This window comes from Apis dorsata, unplaced genomic scaffold, assembly GCF_000469605.1.
Source record: "Apis dorsata unplaced genomic scaffold, Apis dorsata 1.3 scaffold_23, whole genome shotgun sequence".
Classification (NCBI taxonomy): Eukaryota; Metazoa; Arthropoda; class Insecta; order Hymenoptera; family Apidae; genus Apis; species Apis dorsata.
Window position 1 is genome coordinate 150335 of NW_006263325.1, and position 16153 is coordinate 166487.

Sequence of the window (16153 nt, forward strand, 5' to 3'; positions counted from 1 at the left end):
CCTTCGCATTTAATTGGTCCGTTTATCGTCTTTTATCTAAATAACATAATTTTGCATGCAGTCTAATACTTATATACCAGAATTATTTTTCCAATATTGTATTGATTTCGTTGAAGGTTTTGACAAGGTTTTGTTGTATTTTCAGGTAATCCTAACAATTTTGCAGCTAATAATCTTCTAAATTTTCTAATTTCTATCACGAGTCTCATGATGATACGACAATTAAATAGTTTATGAATCGTGCTCTGACACGTTTATGAATATTACCTGCTATGACATTATGAGAATTTATATACAATTCACAACTAAGAAGTATATTTATTATAACTAGTCGAAGGGCATTCCAAATATTATCCAAATTAAAATATCCAAAATATACTATTATTCAATACTATAGTCAATATAATTACTATTATCAATACTTCTAATGCGAGACATCGTTTACGACTATCAGCACGACTCGAATTACTAAAATATCGATAGAAATACAACACATTGATTGCCACGCGTGTTTCTAACGAAATCTCCTTCAAGCTTCCACTGTATCAAGTGTACTTCTATGGATATTTTAATTGATTTCATCATTTGTTTCCATTTGTTTCCAGAAGTATTGATGATAATAATTGTATTGACAAAGTACTGATTTATTATATTTTGTATATTTTAATTTGAATAATTTGGATAAGACTGTCTTTCCATTAGTCGTAATAAATATACTTGTTAATTGTGGATTGTATATAAATTATTCGTGTAGCTTGTCTATTAGAGACCAGGGTCTCTCACAATGTCACAGCAGGTAGTCATAAACTATCTAATTATCGTATCACCATGACACTCGTGATACCCCAAAATTAAAAGATTTAGAGAATTATTAGCTGCAAAAATAAAAAATATAAAATAATATAAAATAAAAAATATAAAAAAATAGCTGGAAAAATAATTCTGACATAAGTATTAGACTGCATGAAAATTATATTATTCAGATAAAAGACAAACGAAAGGATCAAACGCACGAAAGAATTCAAAAAAAGACAACAACTTTTTGTCCAAATTATCCGGATCAAGCTTTGTATAGAATGTTTTAAAATTTTGCATTAAAGATAATTTTTTTATTATTTTTGTAACAATTTAATAATTTTATTTTACATCTTTCCAAATACCTAGGAAGATCCTTCATAAGTAATCAAATAAACATCACCCGAATATGGCGGCATGAACGTGTTGATCTGTTAATTCTTTTCATCATCCACTGATAAATAATATCAAACTCGTGAAATCAGGGTAATTCGACGCTTCTCTTCAAACGGTCGTCGATCATCTCCACCGGTAGCAGTAACAATAGCGGGGCAGGGGAGGATTACGATTACGTGAAACTGGACTCGAGAGAGGTGGTGGCGAAGCAACGCGAGGAGGTGAGGGCGTCCCTGCCCCAGGAGCTTCGCAGCAATTACGATCTGCTGGTATCCGAATCGGACAATGCCACGATTCAAATGCCACCCACGACACCGACACCCATGGACCCAAACGACAAACAATTGTTGGCCTTCTACGCCGCCCAGGTGATCACGCATGGCAATCACCTGACTCACGCGATTGACGCCTTCATGCAGACGGTCGAGCACAACCAGCCACCAAAGGCGAGTAAACTTGGAAATCCGATTGGCTATTGTGAACCGATTATAAACCGCGTGCCGTACGACGATAAGACTTCCTCGAGTAGTTTAGGGGAATATTCAGACCGCTTGAAATTGGATTTGTAGACAAAAGGATTTGTGAAGGGATGAATGATAAGAGGCTAATGTAATGGAAATTGAATTATAGTAAGATCGAGGACGTGTTATATGGGATAATAGGAGGGATTTTTTTCAGAAAGAGGAATTTATTTAATCGATCGAATTAATTAAAAAATTGTTTTTCATTGTTTTGTTGAAAACAGGTATTCCTAGCGCATGGAAAGTTCGTGGTGCTGAGCGCTCATAGATTGGTGCACATCGGTGACACGGTGCACAGAAACGTTACTAGGAACGACGTGAAAACACGCGTGCTAGAATGCGCAAACGCGTTGAACGAAGCGTTGAAACAGACGGTGTCGAAGACGAAACAGGCAGCTCAATTCTTTCCAAGCGTATCCGCCGTTCAAGAAATGGTCGACAGTGTTGTGGACGTCTCCCACTTGGCCAAGGATTTGAAGGTCGCGATAATTAAGTGCGGGGCGCAACAACCTTGAGCATCCAAAGATCAGGTCCTAATCTCTGACATAAACGAGGGGAAAAATAAGAAAGAGGAACAAATTTGGATATATACGAGCTGAAAAAGGATTTGTCGTTTTTATTTTAGGAAAAGAAGCTAATGTTGAATTCACGACACCTCTAACAAGTTCCTTGGATTGATTGACAATCCTAATGATCAAACAGTTACTATTCATTAGGAATGTATACGAACTGTAGTAGGAATGATAAAAAAAAAAAAAAAAAGGAATAAAAAATTTATGTCATAGATTATGTATTCATTACCGATTTGGTAGAAAAGAAACAACTCATCCGTTAGAATATCGCGATGCTTAATCATCCAATCAAAAAGAGAGATAATCGTGAAGAAATAATGAAGAATGAAGTGAGTAAATGACGGTAAAAATTACAATTTGAAATTGATAGATTTTCTTGAATAAATATGATGAATGTAGATTAAAAAAAATCCAACTTTTGGTTTGGATGATTACAAAATAGATCTGTGAGAATAGAAATATGAATTATTGATTGTTAAATCAACTGGACCAGGAAAGAAAACGCCAATTTGCTTTTTCGCTCGACTAGAAATTACATTCTTCCCTCTTGTTTGCAATAAAGAGTTCTCGAGGCCTATCGTTACTTAGATATACGCAACTGCCAAAGCCACAGGTATATAGAACGTAAGGGAAAGCTCCTTTAAAATGAGCGTATGTTTCTAATGTACTCGAGAATATAGAGATCGTAGACTTTTCTAGAAAACCATGTAATCGTGTCGTACATTAGCTAGAGGTGTGGAATTAATTAAACGACGTAAAAGATCGATAGTATGTGTAGAATGCGTTCGAAATGATTCTCGAAACGTGTATTGTTTGCTTGAAAACGAGATTTATTTCGAACTTGATACGCAGTTGTCGTTGCCAGCGTGTTAATTATTGTTCTAGGTGTGTATCATGTGACGAAAACTTAAAAATAAGCAAAATATGAAACATTTTCATTTGCAAGTATGTTTACGATATATTATACTGCAACGAAAATATTGGTTAATTTTAATAAGATTATATAAAATAAAAAAGAAAACGCAATAGCCTAATATTTCTTGCAAAATGAACTGCAAATGCCACAAGGGATTTTTTTATATATAAAAATACTTCGTAACAGCAACGTTTATGGCATTAACCTTTGTACCGAAAAATTCGAATGCAAAAACGCTGTCTTTTTAGAGGCCAATTTTAAACGAATTTTATACAATTTTACCGCCATGGCGCGACTTTTTCGCGTCATATCTTTTTATGGGCCTTTCGATGTATTTGATCAATCGCAAACGCACAGTAAAGAGACTGCAAAAAAAAAAAAGCATCAGATTTGTAAACCGTTTACAATCATTCCAATAATTTAATTCGATTAAAAGACGTGTTCCCTTTACAGGAGCGATACGAAAATAATAACTTGGAAACAATACGAAACGAATACGCCTTATATACGATAAATTTATCGATTATCGTTGGCTAACGATTATAAAACTCCTACCGATTATAAAACTTTCATTGCGATCGCAGCGTTTCCTTATCGTAGAGGTTAGTTTTAGATTATTCTGACGTACGCTTTAAAACTTTTATAATCGGCAGGATTGCGATTTTTATTAAAAGAAAATACATATTTAAAAAACTAAGAATTTTTTTTTAAATTTAATAATTTACATAAACAAATTGTATTCTTCGATTATCCATAAAATTACAGTCTTACGTTTTATGAAAGGTAATCGACAACCGCAAATTTATAACACAGCTTTAAGATCCATCATTTAAAGTATTTACTTTATCATCTTTCAAAATGCAATTTTTTTGTGTCTTCTTTTTTAGAGAAAAAGAAAAAAAGAAGTCGTTAAAGTAAGGTATCAAAATGTTAAGAAATAAGTTAAGACGATCATTCAACATTTAAAGAGTATTTACCACGATATAGCTTATAGTTTATTTTTTAAAGATTATATAATTGAAGCATATCTTGTAAACATAAAGTTCGTTTACAAGAATTGTATAATTTATTGGCGGAGCGTTTTTGTAAGATAAAATGCAATTTTCAAATTATTATACTTTACTGTATATTTAGAATTTATATATAGGTGATATCAATAGGTGCTTATCACATTCTCATTGAAAATCATATTCCAATTAATTGCGACGTGCTATTAGGTGGAATGATTTTTTTTTTCTTTTTTATATCAAGAAAAAAAAGAAAATGTGAAATGCATGAATTATATATATTGCCTTTGTACTATCATATCATTTCGTTTGATCGCACATCGTACCTGGAATTTTGTTATATTGAAATAATTTTACAATCGGACAATGTTTTTAAAATTCTGAAAATTTATAAATGAAGTTTTTTATCAGTAAGAATTCTCAATTAGAATTTAAATATTGATGGTTCGTTAATTCTAATTGATTTACATTGAAAACTTACATAAATTGCATAATAAACTATTAGAAATTTTTATCAGGTACATTGATTACGAAATTAAAAAATTAATCAATCTATGACTTTCAAATTAGTCCTTTGAACTTGAAAATAGTTTGTTACTTCAAGGACATTTAATATGTACATAAGTATATTTATATACATATATATGTATATTATAATTATTCCTATTACGATGTATACACAAATACAGTAATCAACGCAACAGTGACGAAAGAAATGAAATATTTAAAAATTTTTGTGCAATTATAAAACTTTAATTTTTAAGTATTTGATCATACTCAAGAGGATACATAAAGTATTTACAGATAGAAAAAATGATTAGAATCATTTTAAATAATACAAATACAAAGACCAGATAATGAATGAATATTGAAAAAGAAAATTTTTCTTTAAAAAGTTATATCATCTTGCATTTGATTTGCTTAATGAAATCTGGGTGATAATTTTGTATACTGACGCGTTACTTGTATATTATAGTTTCAAAATGATTCAATAAAGATTAATTGAATACAGGTAGAAAATGATAAACCTTTCATCATCATCTCTGCTCATCATCTTTATTATTATATTAAGATTCATAGGTCTTAAATAACATAGTATATCAATTAACTACACGCAATGTTACATTTATTAGAAACTTTTTAACTCAATTTGCATTGAAGTACATACATTATTTAGAAGTCTCTCTCCTATTCCCTGTATAATTATTAACAAGTACACCTTCTTCTTGTAATAACATATAAAACATTTCATATGTCTTAGGTAAGGCTTGAATGAACACAAATATCCTAAGTGTTTGCAAAATTTTAATAGTGATAATATGTATATTAAACATTCAAGCCATGATGCTTGACTTATCAATATTTCATATTTTTCGTGAAAATTCATTTATGAAAAATACATATTGTATGATTAAATTCAGTATGGAATTAATGATGCAAAAAATCATCAACAACCTAATAATTATAGATGAACATCCCAATCTGACTATGAACGATCACAGCATCTGCCAGTATGTATGTGTGTATTACCATCTTTGTTTGTTTTTTCTTTTGCATTTTTTTCCATGTAAAAGCTGCTAAGATCGCGTTTCATTGCATAAGCATCTTCTCCATCTGCATAATATTTTGGTTCGACTTCTGATACTTCAAATTGCAAACTGCTTGTATATAAATTCAAAGCTGCCCGATTACTTCTACGAACATGTAAAGAAACATATTTTGCTCCAAAACATTCAACCATTGCTCTAGAAGCCTGATTCATAAGTTTCTGAGCAATACCAAGCCTTCTATGAGATCTTTTTACTGCCAAACTTGTGATGTGTCCATGTGGATTATCCTCACAATCTTCTTCCATTTTAGCAAGAACATAGCCCACTATTCTGCCTTTTTCATCCTCTGCTACGTAACTTAATTGTGGCCAAGAAAGAGCATGATACAAATAATATTTCATTTGATAATTTTCTGGTAGACATTGCAAATTACAATGCTGTATATTCAACAAATCATCTGTTGTAGCACAGCGTATATTTATAGACATTTTGATTATTTATAATGTTATAGATATATAAATGAAAGACAATTTTGCTTTGGTCAATTCTCTTTTTTTGATATATTTTCTCTTATTACTAATCACTTTTGTTTCAAATTTATAAATGTGATTTTAATCTTTAATCTTTGCGAATTTTTTTCATACGAGATCTACCATTCTTTAAGTCATTTACAGGTGAAGATTCACTCATACCACCCAATAGTTCTCGAACAAACCTGAATCTTGAAAGGAAAAACTTCCAAACTAAATACCAACCTGTGAAAAAAGACAAAACAAACCTTTAAGGATGAGAAATCTTGTAAAAATTGCACACCTACACTAAACTTTTATTAAGCATAAAGACTACATATAATTTCAATTGTTATAAAAATTATTTCTAACGAGGACACCGAATTAAAGAATAAACCAAATAATGTAATGGGAATATAATTGATATTACAAACAATAACCATAGAGAATTTTATGTTGATATATATATTATAAGAGAAAGATACAAAACAAAATAGGTTTTAAATTTTTAAAACCTAAATTGACGTCGAGATTATGCATACATGTAATGAAAAAGATTAAGTATGTAAGTATGTAGTCAACTCTCCTACTATACCTTCAACTTCGGAACTATATGACTATTCGACAGGTCGGATAACAATGTTTCGAAACACTCTGCATACCGCGCAGCAATAACGGAACGTTACTATCTGTCGTTCTTACCCAGCAGCACCAGGCCAAATACTATGAGTAGACTCGATATCACGGAGAAGGCTGCTAGGACGATTTCCTGCATTATTAATTCCGTACCTCGATTATCAATATACTAACGAACTTCCTAAAATGACACACACGGGAATAGTGTCATAACCTCTTTATATTTTTTGCTTTTTTAACAAAATATTAAATTCACCACATAAAGAAATACGAATGATAAATTTAGCACCACGTCGAACATAAATTTTAACTGCGTTTTTCGTTCACTAGCAGCACGCCATTTTGAATACGTGATGAAGTAGTGTGTATAGGTTATAAATTTTTTTCCCCCCTCCAATTGGGTAAATAAATTGCACAGCGTAATTTAGCAAGATAAATAATCTTTCAAGAATATATTACGTAACTTACCAAAGTCCAGTAGTTTATATTTCTTATATCGATCAACATCTCACATACAAAAACTTGAAAATAATTAAAATAGACAATCGACTTTTAAATAGCCAACGAATAAAGCCGACAGGAAACAGTCATAACCCGCGGTGATATGTGCGCAATCGCATCATTTCCGGAAGAATCCGTTAGAGCGGTTTTATTTAAATTTCTAAAAATTTATCAAATTTTTTGAAAATTTATTCTAATATTATAATATTATAACAAAGATATTAAGAATAAAAAGTTCAATAAAATCGTATAAAGCATAGAACATTTTATAGCTAAAATGATGTACAGTATATTTATTGCTGCTATATTCAAAGTACAATTAATCAATTTAATCAATAACATATTAAATACTCATATTATACAGAAAATTTTAAATAATAATTAATTCATTAATATTTAATTTTCTTCTTCATCAAGTTCTTCTAGATGATCTAATTTAAGTTGTTTTGATCTATCTACCTTCGTTATACATTTTTCTTTCTTAACTTTTGTCTTTCTTTTCTGACCAACAACATATTCTGGCATAATAAGTTTACTATTCTTAAAGACTGGCTTATCATTGTTTTCAATAATAATTGGTATATTATCTATATTAGTATTATTTTCAGGTTTTTTAAATCCAATTTCAGTAGATATCTTCTTTTTCTTAGATTTAAATATTATTTTCATTTGACTTTTGTTAACTAAATCAGATTCATTTATATCCATTTTTTCTGATTGTTTCATTTTTTCCAACGATCTCCTTGCTTTTAATTCTTTTAAAAATGACAATGCAGCTCTTGTATTACTTTCTTCTGTCATGTCATCATTGGATACATCATCCAAACTATATTTTTTCCATTTATGAGGATTCTTATGAAAATCTGGTATACTTCTATTAAGAGCACGTGGTGCTGGACCTTCTGGTCTCTTAAATATACTTTCTTTACCACGAAATCTTCTTGTTTGACTTTGACGGCCAGCTTTTAAAATTTGAAAGTAGTTTGATTGTTCAATATTTGAATCCATATCTATGGATTCATTAACAATTTTATTCTTATTACATTCTTGTTCTGCATCTGATAATTTATCAAATAATAATTTTTGTCTGTTTGCAAATGCTGTATCACCACCATGTAAAATAAAATTTCCAGTTGTATGCATCTTATTTATTTAGCACTAATTTTTTAAATTAGATAAAATATTTTATAAATGTAACATAAATGTAACATCAAAATATGACTAACATAAAAAAAGTAATATATAAATTATGTATATACGGCGTACTAATACGTTACAATAGATTAGAATATTTAATAGATATTTATTTAAGCATATGTTTAAAATTTTTATAGATTTTAAAGTTACTTATTGTCACTGTGCTTATTTCTAATACTTAAAGATTTAAAAAACGTAAAACTATAATATTGATATTATACTAGGTTGTATGTACGCCGCCATTTTATCTCGAAGATAACTATCGATGTTAAAATCATGGAGAAATTTATATGAATATATATATCACTATATATATCAATTAAATTTTAATAATAAACAAAATAAAAACATATCAATAAAACATAAATGTAATAATGATATTATTATTAATTTAGAAAATTATATTTTCTCAAAATTATAAGAATAAATTTTAATTATTTATGGTATAAATGTCTGTGATTTTATAAAAATAATTTTTTTTATTTAAATATTATTTATTTACTTTAAAATAGATATTATAATACAAAATAAAAAAATATATATTTATATGATGGATATATTAAACGACACATAAAAATTGGATTGAATAAATTCCGAAAATTTTTAATCATTTTAATCATTTTTAATAAATTAGGTAAAGAAAATAATAATTTAATTAGATATTGAAATCATTTTATGCATAAATTTTACAACAATATGAATAGAACAAATATAGATTAAAAAAATAAATAATAGAAAAACATAGATAAAATAAAAATTCGGAAATCAGCGCCATCTGCAGAATACTGTAATTAAAACTAATATATATAGACATATAATAAGAGAAATATATAGAACAAATAATAAGAAAAAAATAGAAATAGAATAAAAATTTTAATGCTATCTTTACATGCTACCGTAAAAATGAAATCTATGTAGCATCTCTTGAATGCTTTTATATAAAGATATTTTTAATATTCAAAAGATGGCGTAGATGATTAATTCTTACTATCTCTAACCTTTTCTATTTGTTGTCCTTGCCTCCTTGTGTTTCATTTGCGATATTCTGAAGATGACATTGATTTTATAATTTTTATCTATCTTTATTTGCTTTTTTTATCTATATGTTATTTTCATTTACGGCATTCTAGATGGCGGTGATTTCCTAATTTTTATTCTATCTTTGTTCTTCTCCCATTACATGTTCTCCTTGTCTATACTTGCTAGTGACGTTTAACCATAGACGAAAATTGATCGTATTTTCGCCAAATTTTTTTTAAAATTATATATCCAATAATATATCTAAATTTTTAATAAAAAATATAGATTATTACATTTTGGACTTCTAATGAAAATTAATATTAAGATTTCTATGCTCGTTTTATTTTCACTAGAATTCATTATTACATTTGCAATTTTTTTTTTCAACTTTTTCTTAGTTTACAGAAATATACAAAATAAATTGAAAAATATTATCACACAATTTACAGAAGCTATTATAAATAATCAATGATTCAAAATGAATTTATTTGTTTTTATAACCAATTCGATTCAATAAATTTGAACAAATAATTAATCAGATTATAATATTCTATCGATTTGTAAATAATCTTTAACACACAATAGACTTAACGATACTCGTATAATCACATTCGATCTTAACGTAATCTGAATACGAGCCGCAGTGAATAAAATTTAACCGATCAAATAGCAACACGAGATTTAATGACTAATGCATAATGGTAACGACAATAAACGCCTACGCGGCTATTTATGACATTAGCTCGCGAAAGGTGCTTGTTAAACGAATATGACAATTAACGTGAAAACGATGAATATCGCTTCAATAATCACGATTTTTTACATCTATTATAATGATGTGATATCATATTTACTAATAAAATTCGATGTTAACAATTATATATTATATTCGGTTTAAACATAAACACTTGATGATTTTTTCTTAATAATAATCCTAATAAAAAAATATACATATTGGCTAAAAGAAAATAAAAATCTAAAAATGTAAATATAATATTATTCATATATTATTCATGTAATGATATAAAATTAATTTAAATGTCATTATATGTTCAATAATTAAATAAATATAAAAACTATGTTAAGATTTAAAAGCGCATAAGAATATTTAAATTTTGTACTGTTTATCTTTAACAATCATATGATAATAATTTTTATAACTAATAAAGGAAACTAATAGTTTTAACATTTTTTTAAATGAATATTTAAATTAGAATTTTAGCTATAGAAATTCTTTAAACAAGTCAATCAAGTGTATATTAAATTTAAACCAAATATATTAACCGTACTAACTCTAAATTGATTTTACCCTTTAAAATTTAAGCTCAACATTTACTTATTAACAAAGAGATAAGTCGGAGCTGTTTTAAATGATAATTGAAGTGGACGTTCAAGATATTATAAACATATAAAATCTTGAAAGAAATGATAATTGTGAAAAATGCAATCTAAGAATTACTGTTTATAATAATTTGATGGCGCATAGAAAAATTATTGTAAAAACGAAATTTACATTGTTGAACGTCGCACATTCACACGGACCAGCCATGGTTCCACACTTTAACTCATAATTTAAATGCTATACTATACTTTGAACAGCAATTATGAACACAACGAAAATAGCATTAACATACAACAAGATACAGGTAATAGTGACAATGAAAAACTAAGAGTTCCATACAGGTTGTCTATTATTTTTACAAAAAATTTTGATGTTTTTTATCTTTATTTTCATTAAAAATATTAATATATGAATTAATACAGAAAAAAAGAAATCATATTAAAAAGTTATCTGTATGGAATTTTTAGTTTTTGATATATAGAATTATAAATACTTTTTAAACATTTTTTTGAAAACTTATTCTTAAAAGTCGTGTAAAATTTTGTATCAAAGATAACGAATAAAATTTTAAATAGATATGAAATTAATCATATTTGATATTATCATATCATTTGGCCCTATAAATGATAGGAATTTCAAGATACAATATTCTTTATCAATGTTATTCTTTTTTTTTTAGAATTGATCTATTTTAAAATAGTAACTTAAAAACACGATTTTCAAATAAGTTTTTTCTTCAACATCATATCAATGTTAAACTATTACCAAGAAGTTTATAAATATTTGCTTTATATGCAATATAATTTAAAAAAGATCAATATAACATGACTATTATTATTCTATAGGAAAAGTCAAGCAAATGTTATTTCTAATGTATGAAATCATCATCGTATTATTTTTGAAACCAAAAATTTTTTTATCAAAATTTATTACGATTATATAACAAGTAAATATCTCTATAAAAGAAAATGAAAATGATAAAATATGTAAACCACAAAACAGTCATTTAAAATTCAAAAACATTTCAATCATATAAAATTCGTTTTTCTACTCTAAGAATATATCTCATCTCAAGGAGGAACGTCATATCTAAAAGCTTATATATAAAACTAAAAACGAAAAACGACATTATTAACATATAATGCATAATTAAATTTCAGCCTCTTTCAGCTTTCTTGTCATTGTATAACGATTATTTGCAAAAGTAAAATAAAAAAAGAAAAAAAAAGAGAACAAATATGAAAACGAAACGAGATCTATAAGACAAGCTCTGAACGATATTTCAGCGATACGATAGCAAATGATTCTTGATATCGATTCAACGCAGAATCATTATTCTTAGTATCTAAATTAGTGAGTCAAAAAAATCATAATGTTTTACATCATAATGCATTACAAAAGACTCGGTAAAAAAGAAATTTAATTTTCGGTGGGAGATTTAAGAATCTGCCGATTTCATCGATTCCTCTTTATCTTGGTTTTCTTTGTCATTCAATCGAAAATACATGCGAGAACTCGTACGAGACAATTACCAATTCTCGCGCAAGTTCTCTGGCCTTGAGTTGCGCATTCCTTTCTTCTATTTTTTCGATTGTCTTGACATTCTTTCTTTCCTGGTTTTGACATCCTGCAGCTTTGATCCTCGTACGTCCTAACACCGATTCTTGGTGTGCTGGTTAACCTGGGTAATGGTCCACCGATCGAATTTCTAAGCTAAAAATAATATAAAACAATATAAATCTTTTTTATATGATTATTTACATTATCAATCAAAATATTTATTTTTAATTAAATTTCAAATAAATGTGAAATTTTTGAAAAAAGTTTTGATTTTTTTTTTATTGTTTTATTAAATTTTCTTTTAAATGATGAATACACTAATATTTTTATTTTCAAAATACTAATAAAATGAATTTTTAGCAAAAATAAAATTTATTGTATATTTATTTAATAAAAAATATTTCAAAGTATATTGGAATTTTTATAAGATAATGTAAGTTATACTCAAGATATAAATTTATTTACCGTTCTTCTACGTTTATTATAGTATATCCCATTTGGTTTCATATCTTCTGATTTATTATTTATTCTGTACTTTCTAACTGTCATATTGAACTTTGTGAGTAAATACTTCAACACACTACGAAAATAAAATTTTATTATCTAATTTTTTGTTTTCTCTTGCGAAGTATACATATAAATAAGATTTTGTTATTTTATCTTCTTCAATTTTTAGTTTGATATTAAAAATAATAAAAAATTAAAAATTATACATATAGAATCACACTTGTTAAATGTGATTTATATATTATACAAAAAATGAGTCGAAAAATTAAATGATTCGATAAATATATTATAGTTTAGATAGAATTTGGACACACTATTCATTAAATCAATGAACTATAGACAGATAGCACGATTTATACTGACTGATACTGATCATGAACGCGGTATTCAGCAGTAAGATAAGTAACTAACTCCTGATAAGTAAAGTGTATTTCACTTTCACTGCGATAACACCTCGAACAATATGACTCTTATCCAATTGCGGAAGATTAACGGTAATATAAGAAATAACAACAAATAGAAACAAACAATGCGTATCTTGGCGATTTTTGATCATTAAAAAAATTTGAATAAATAAACTCTTTTGAGTGATACAAGTTCACAAGTTAAAAAAAATGTTAACATACCTCTTCACTCTCATCATTTCTCGTATGTCCCAAAATTCTAGCCACGATATAAGCCGACTCCTCGCTCGAGAGAATTCCACTTGCCATAGGGCCTTCGATGAATTCTCTGTCAGTCATAAGAGGATATCGAACGCTGTACCATACATCATCGGATAAAGCGGATCTTTTATTGCTAGCCGATGGCTCGACACCGTTTCTTCTGCACTCAGACGCTGCCCACCTGTCCAAAGCGTGAAACAGCGTAGATTCGTTGGCCAATCTCAGGCTGTCACGACATGCCAATTCCTCGACTTCGGCGCAGTTCAATTCCTCAAAGTGTTCCTGGTCGAACACCGCCTCTGGTTCCGAGTCGATCACGTTCAAACAAGCGGTCAGAAGTCGCGTACAGACTGCGGCTAAGATTTCAAGCTTTTAATCATTCGTTCTAATCCTGGGGAAGGAGAAAAGGGAATTTAGTAGATGTTGGAATTGGTTAATGGTATCTCTATTGGATATTCTTCCGAAAAAGGTAACCTATCGACAAGAAATTTAGAGAGAATGAAATTTAAAAAATATTGATATATGAAAGAAAATAACATCACGATTAGAGGTTAAGGTTGTTCGTATATATATATATATTGTAGTCGAAATCGAGAATTTAGATACGATAGTTAAGAATTGTAATTTTTGTCAGGTAAAAAGATTTGAACGTTAAAAATGATTTAAAAATAATACCTATTTCACCAGCATCGTCTCCAGGTGCTGGAGGAGCTGTGGGTAAATTCGATGATCGATTGAAACCAGAGGTTATGTGGTTCGCATAAAGACTAAGGCCTTGATAGATTTCGAGCACAGTATTCGAGTTCAGATTTCTTTCGAGATATTGAACAGCAAGTCGTGCCAATTCTGGACAAAGATATTGATGAGCTGCATCAAGGGTTGCCCTAGCAGTGGATACAGATTGAAAATTGATCGGCTCGTCGAGAAGATATCTGCAAAGAAGAGATGAACTTCGACTTGGTGCGAAGGAAAACAGTTGCCTTAGAGACATTTGTATTATCGAATTGGAAATTTTTAACCATACTTTTTTCACATTTCTTAAACAATTTTTTTATTCATATTTATTCCATACTTTAATACGTATATGTATAATATTCTTTTCCTCTTTCGAAGAAAAATTTATAAAATATTAATCCTTTCTTGATATATTCCTATTTTTTTAATTCCATATTACTACTGTTGAGTAAAATATATTTTATATCAAATATTTTCTGTTGAGATTTAGATTGACCAATTCGAATTTTGTTAAATTCTAATATGAACTTTTTCGAAATTTACAATATTTGCAATATTTTTTTCTATGACACTGAGATTTAATCATTCTTCGTTTGCAACAAATTATTAGTGAGAATGTTATTAAAATGAACATCCAAAAATAGGCGATTGTACCAATTATTGTCAATGTATATATAGACGTTGCCATAATAGCGCAGTGACTTTTTTTTTAAAGAAACTTTCAAACAAACTTATTTTTTGATAAAAATATTTTTATTAATTATCCTTAAATTATTGTAAAGTAAAAAAAAATCAATTAATGGAATATTTTATAAAACATTCCTTTAAAAAAAAAAAATTTAATTTCCCAAAGGCAAATATTGAAATTAATCGTATCAATGTAACTCTCAACACGTTCAATCAATCACGTATTTACCTGAGCAGATAATCGAAGGCTCTTTTTTCCACGTGTTGAAGTTTTAAAAGAGGCGGAGGATCGCTGGGTGCAGGTGCGAGAGGACCAACGAGCATCGCGCGAAACCATTCTGATCTTTCAGCTAGTCGTTCCCTTTCTACGCAATATCTCCACGTGTCTCCAGGTAGACCTGCCTATATTCAATAAAAAGAAGCGTTCTTCGAGTTTCACGATATTTTGGATCGATACAGATTTTATCTAAACATAGAGAAACGAATTTATAAAATGCGCGATATATTATTAGAAATTATATCAAATCAAAAAATTAAATGAAAATATTTTTTTAGTCGCTGTATATTTTTGAAATAATTGATTGATAAAAGATAAAAAAAAATCGGTGAAAAAGGGTCGATAAAATTTTGAAGAAAAGTAAAAAAATTGAGGAATGTAAATGATTATATAAAACATCGTAAATATTCGTAAAACAAACAAGAGACGTGAAATAGAAAAATTAATACCCGAATATATTTTTCTCTTATTTTTTCTTTCTTTCTTTTTGTTTTTCTTTCTTTACCTCGAGAACCACCATATTACAAGTTGGGGATTCCGTTGTTGAAGTTTCTTCAGCGGCGATAAGAGGAACTTGAGACATGTCTTCCGTCGAGTTTCGAAGGATCGCGATTTCTTTCGAAGAGTGGCGCGCGATTACAGGGAGTATTATGGTCCTCGAGTAAATTCGATTCCGTACACCCTCCCGAATCTTTTGTCGCGACCTTTCAAACTCGATGCATCGTGAGCTGTCGCCTGTGAAAAAAAAAAAAAAAAACGT

At 28.6% G+C, this 16153-nt stretch overlaps 4 protein-coding genes across 6 annotated transcripts in view; 1 reads left to right on the top strand and 3 right to left on the bottom strand.

The window, feature by feature from the left end:
- LOC102678231 (breast cancer anti-estrogen resistance protein 1) overlaps positions 1-4090 on the top strand; it is a 116733-nt gene extending 112643 nt beyond the window's left edge. Inside the window, exons 8-9 of the mRNA XM_006607923.2 lie at positions 1281-1637; positions 1937-4090. Coding sequence (XP_006607986.1) covers positions 1281-1637; positions 1937-2227 — 648 coding nt within the window. The 3' untranslated portion in view covers positions 2228-4090. The remainder of the gene's footprint in view (positions 1-1280; positions 1638-1936) is intronic.
- Positions 4091-5243: 1153 nt separating this feature from the next.
- Positions 5244-6437, bottom strand: LOC102678097 (N-alpha-acetyltransferase 11). Its single transcript, XM_006607922.2, has one exon. It carries the CDS (start codon positions 6243-6245, stop codon positions 5694-5696), a length of 552 nt encoding a protein of 183 aa, XP_006607985.1. The 5' UTR covers positions 6246-6437; the 3' UTR covers positions 5244-5693.
- On the bottom strand, positions 6334-8868 carry LOC102677871 (protein TSSC4). The gene is made up of 3 exons (XM_006607921.2): positions 7371-8868; positions 6969-7083; positions 6334-6512 (listed from the first exon to the last, which is right to left on the bottom strand). Exon 1 carries the CDS (start codon positions 8544-8546, stop codon positions 7800-7802), a length of 747 nt encoding a protein of 248 aa, XP_006607984.2. The 5' UTR covers positions 8547-8868; the 3' UTR covers positions 6334-6512; positions 6969-7083; positions 7371-7799.
- A 3382-nt stretch (positions 8869-12250) lies between these two features.
- The window catches only part of LOC102679351, a 13783-nt gene continuing 9880 nt past the window's right edge, over positions 12251-16153 (bottom strand). For all 3 annotated transcript variants that reach the window (XM_031510250.1, XM_031510246.1, XM_006607932.2), the window contains 5 exons: positions 15899-16128; positions 15346-15518; positions 14370-14626; positions 13656-14050; positions 12251-12675 (listed from right to left, as the gene is read on the bottom strand). In XM_031510250.1, the coding sequence (XP_031366110.1) occupies positions 12454-12675; positions 13656-14050; positions 14370-14626; positions 15346-15518; positions 15899-16128 (1277 nt within the window). In that variant the 3' untranslated portion in view covers positions 12251-12453. The remainder of the gene's footprint in view (positions 12676-13655; positions 14051-14369; positions 14627-15345; positions 15519-15898; positions 16129-16153) is intronic.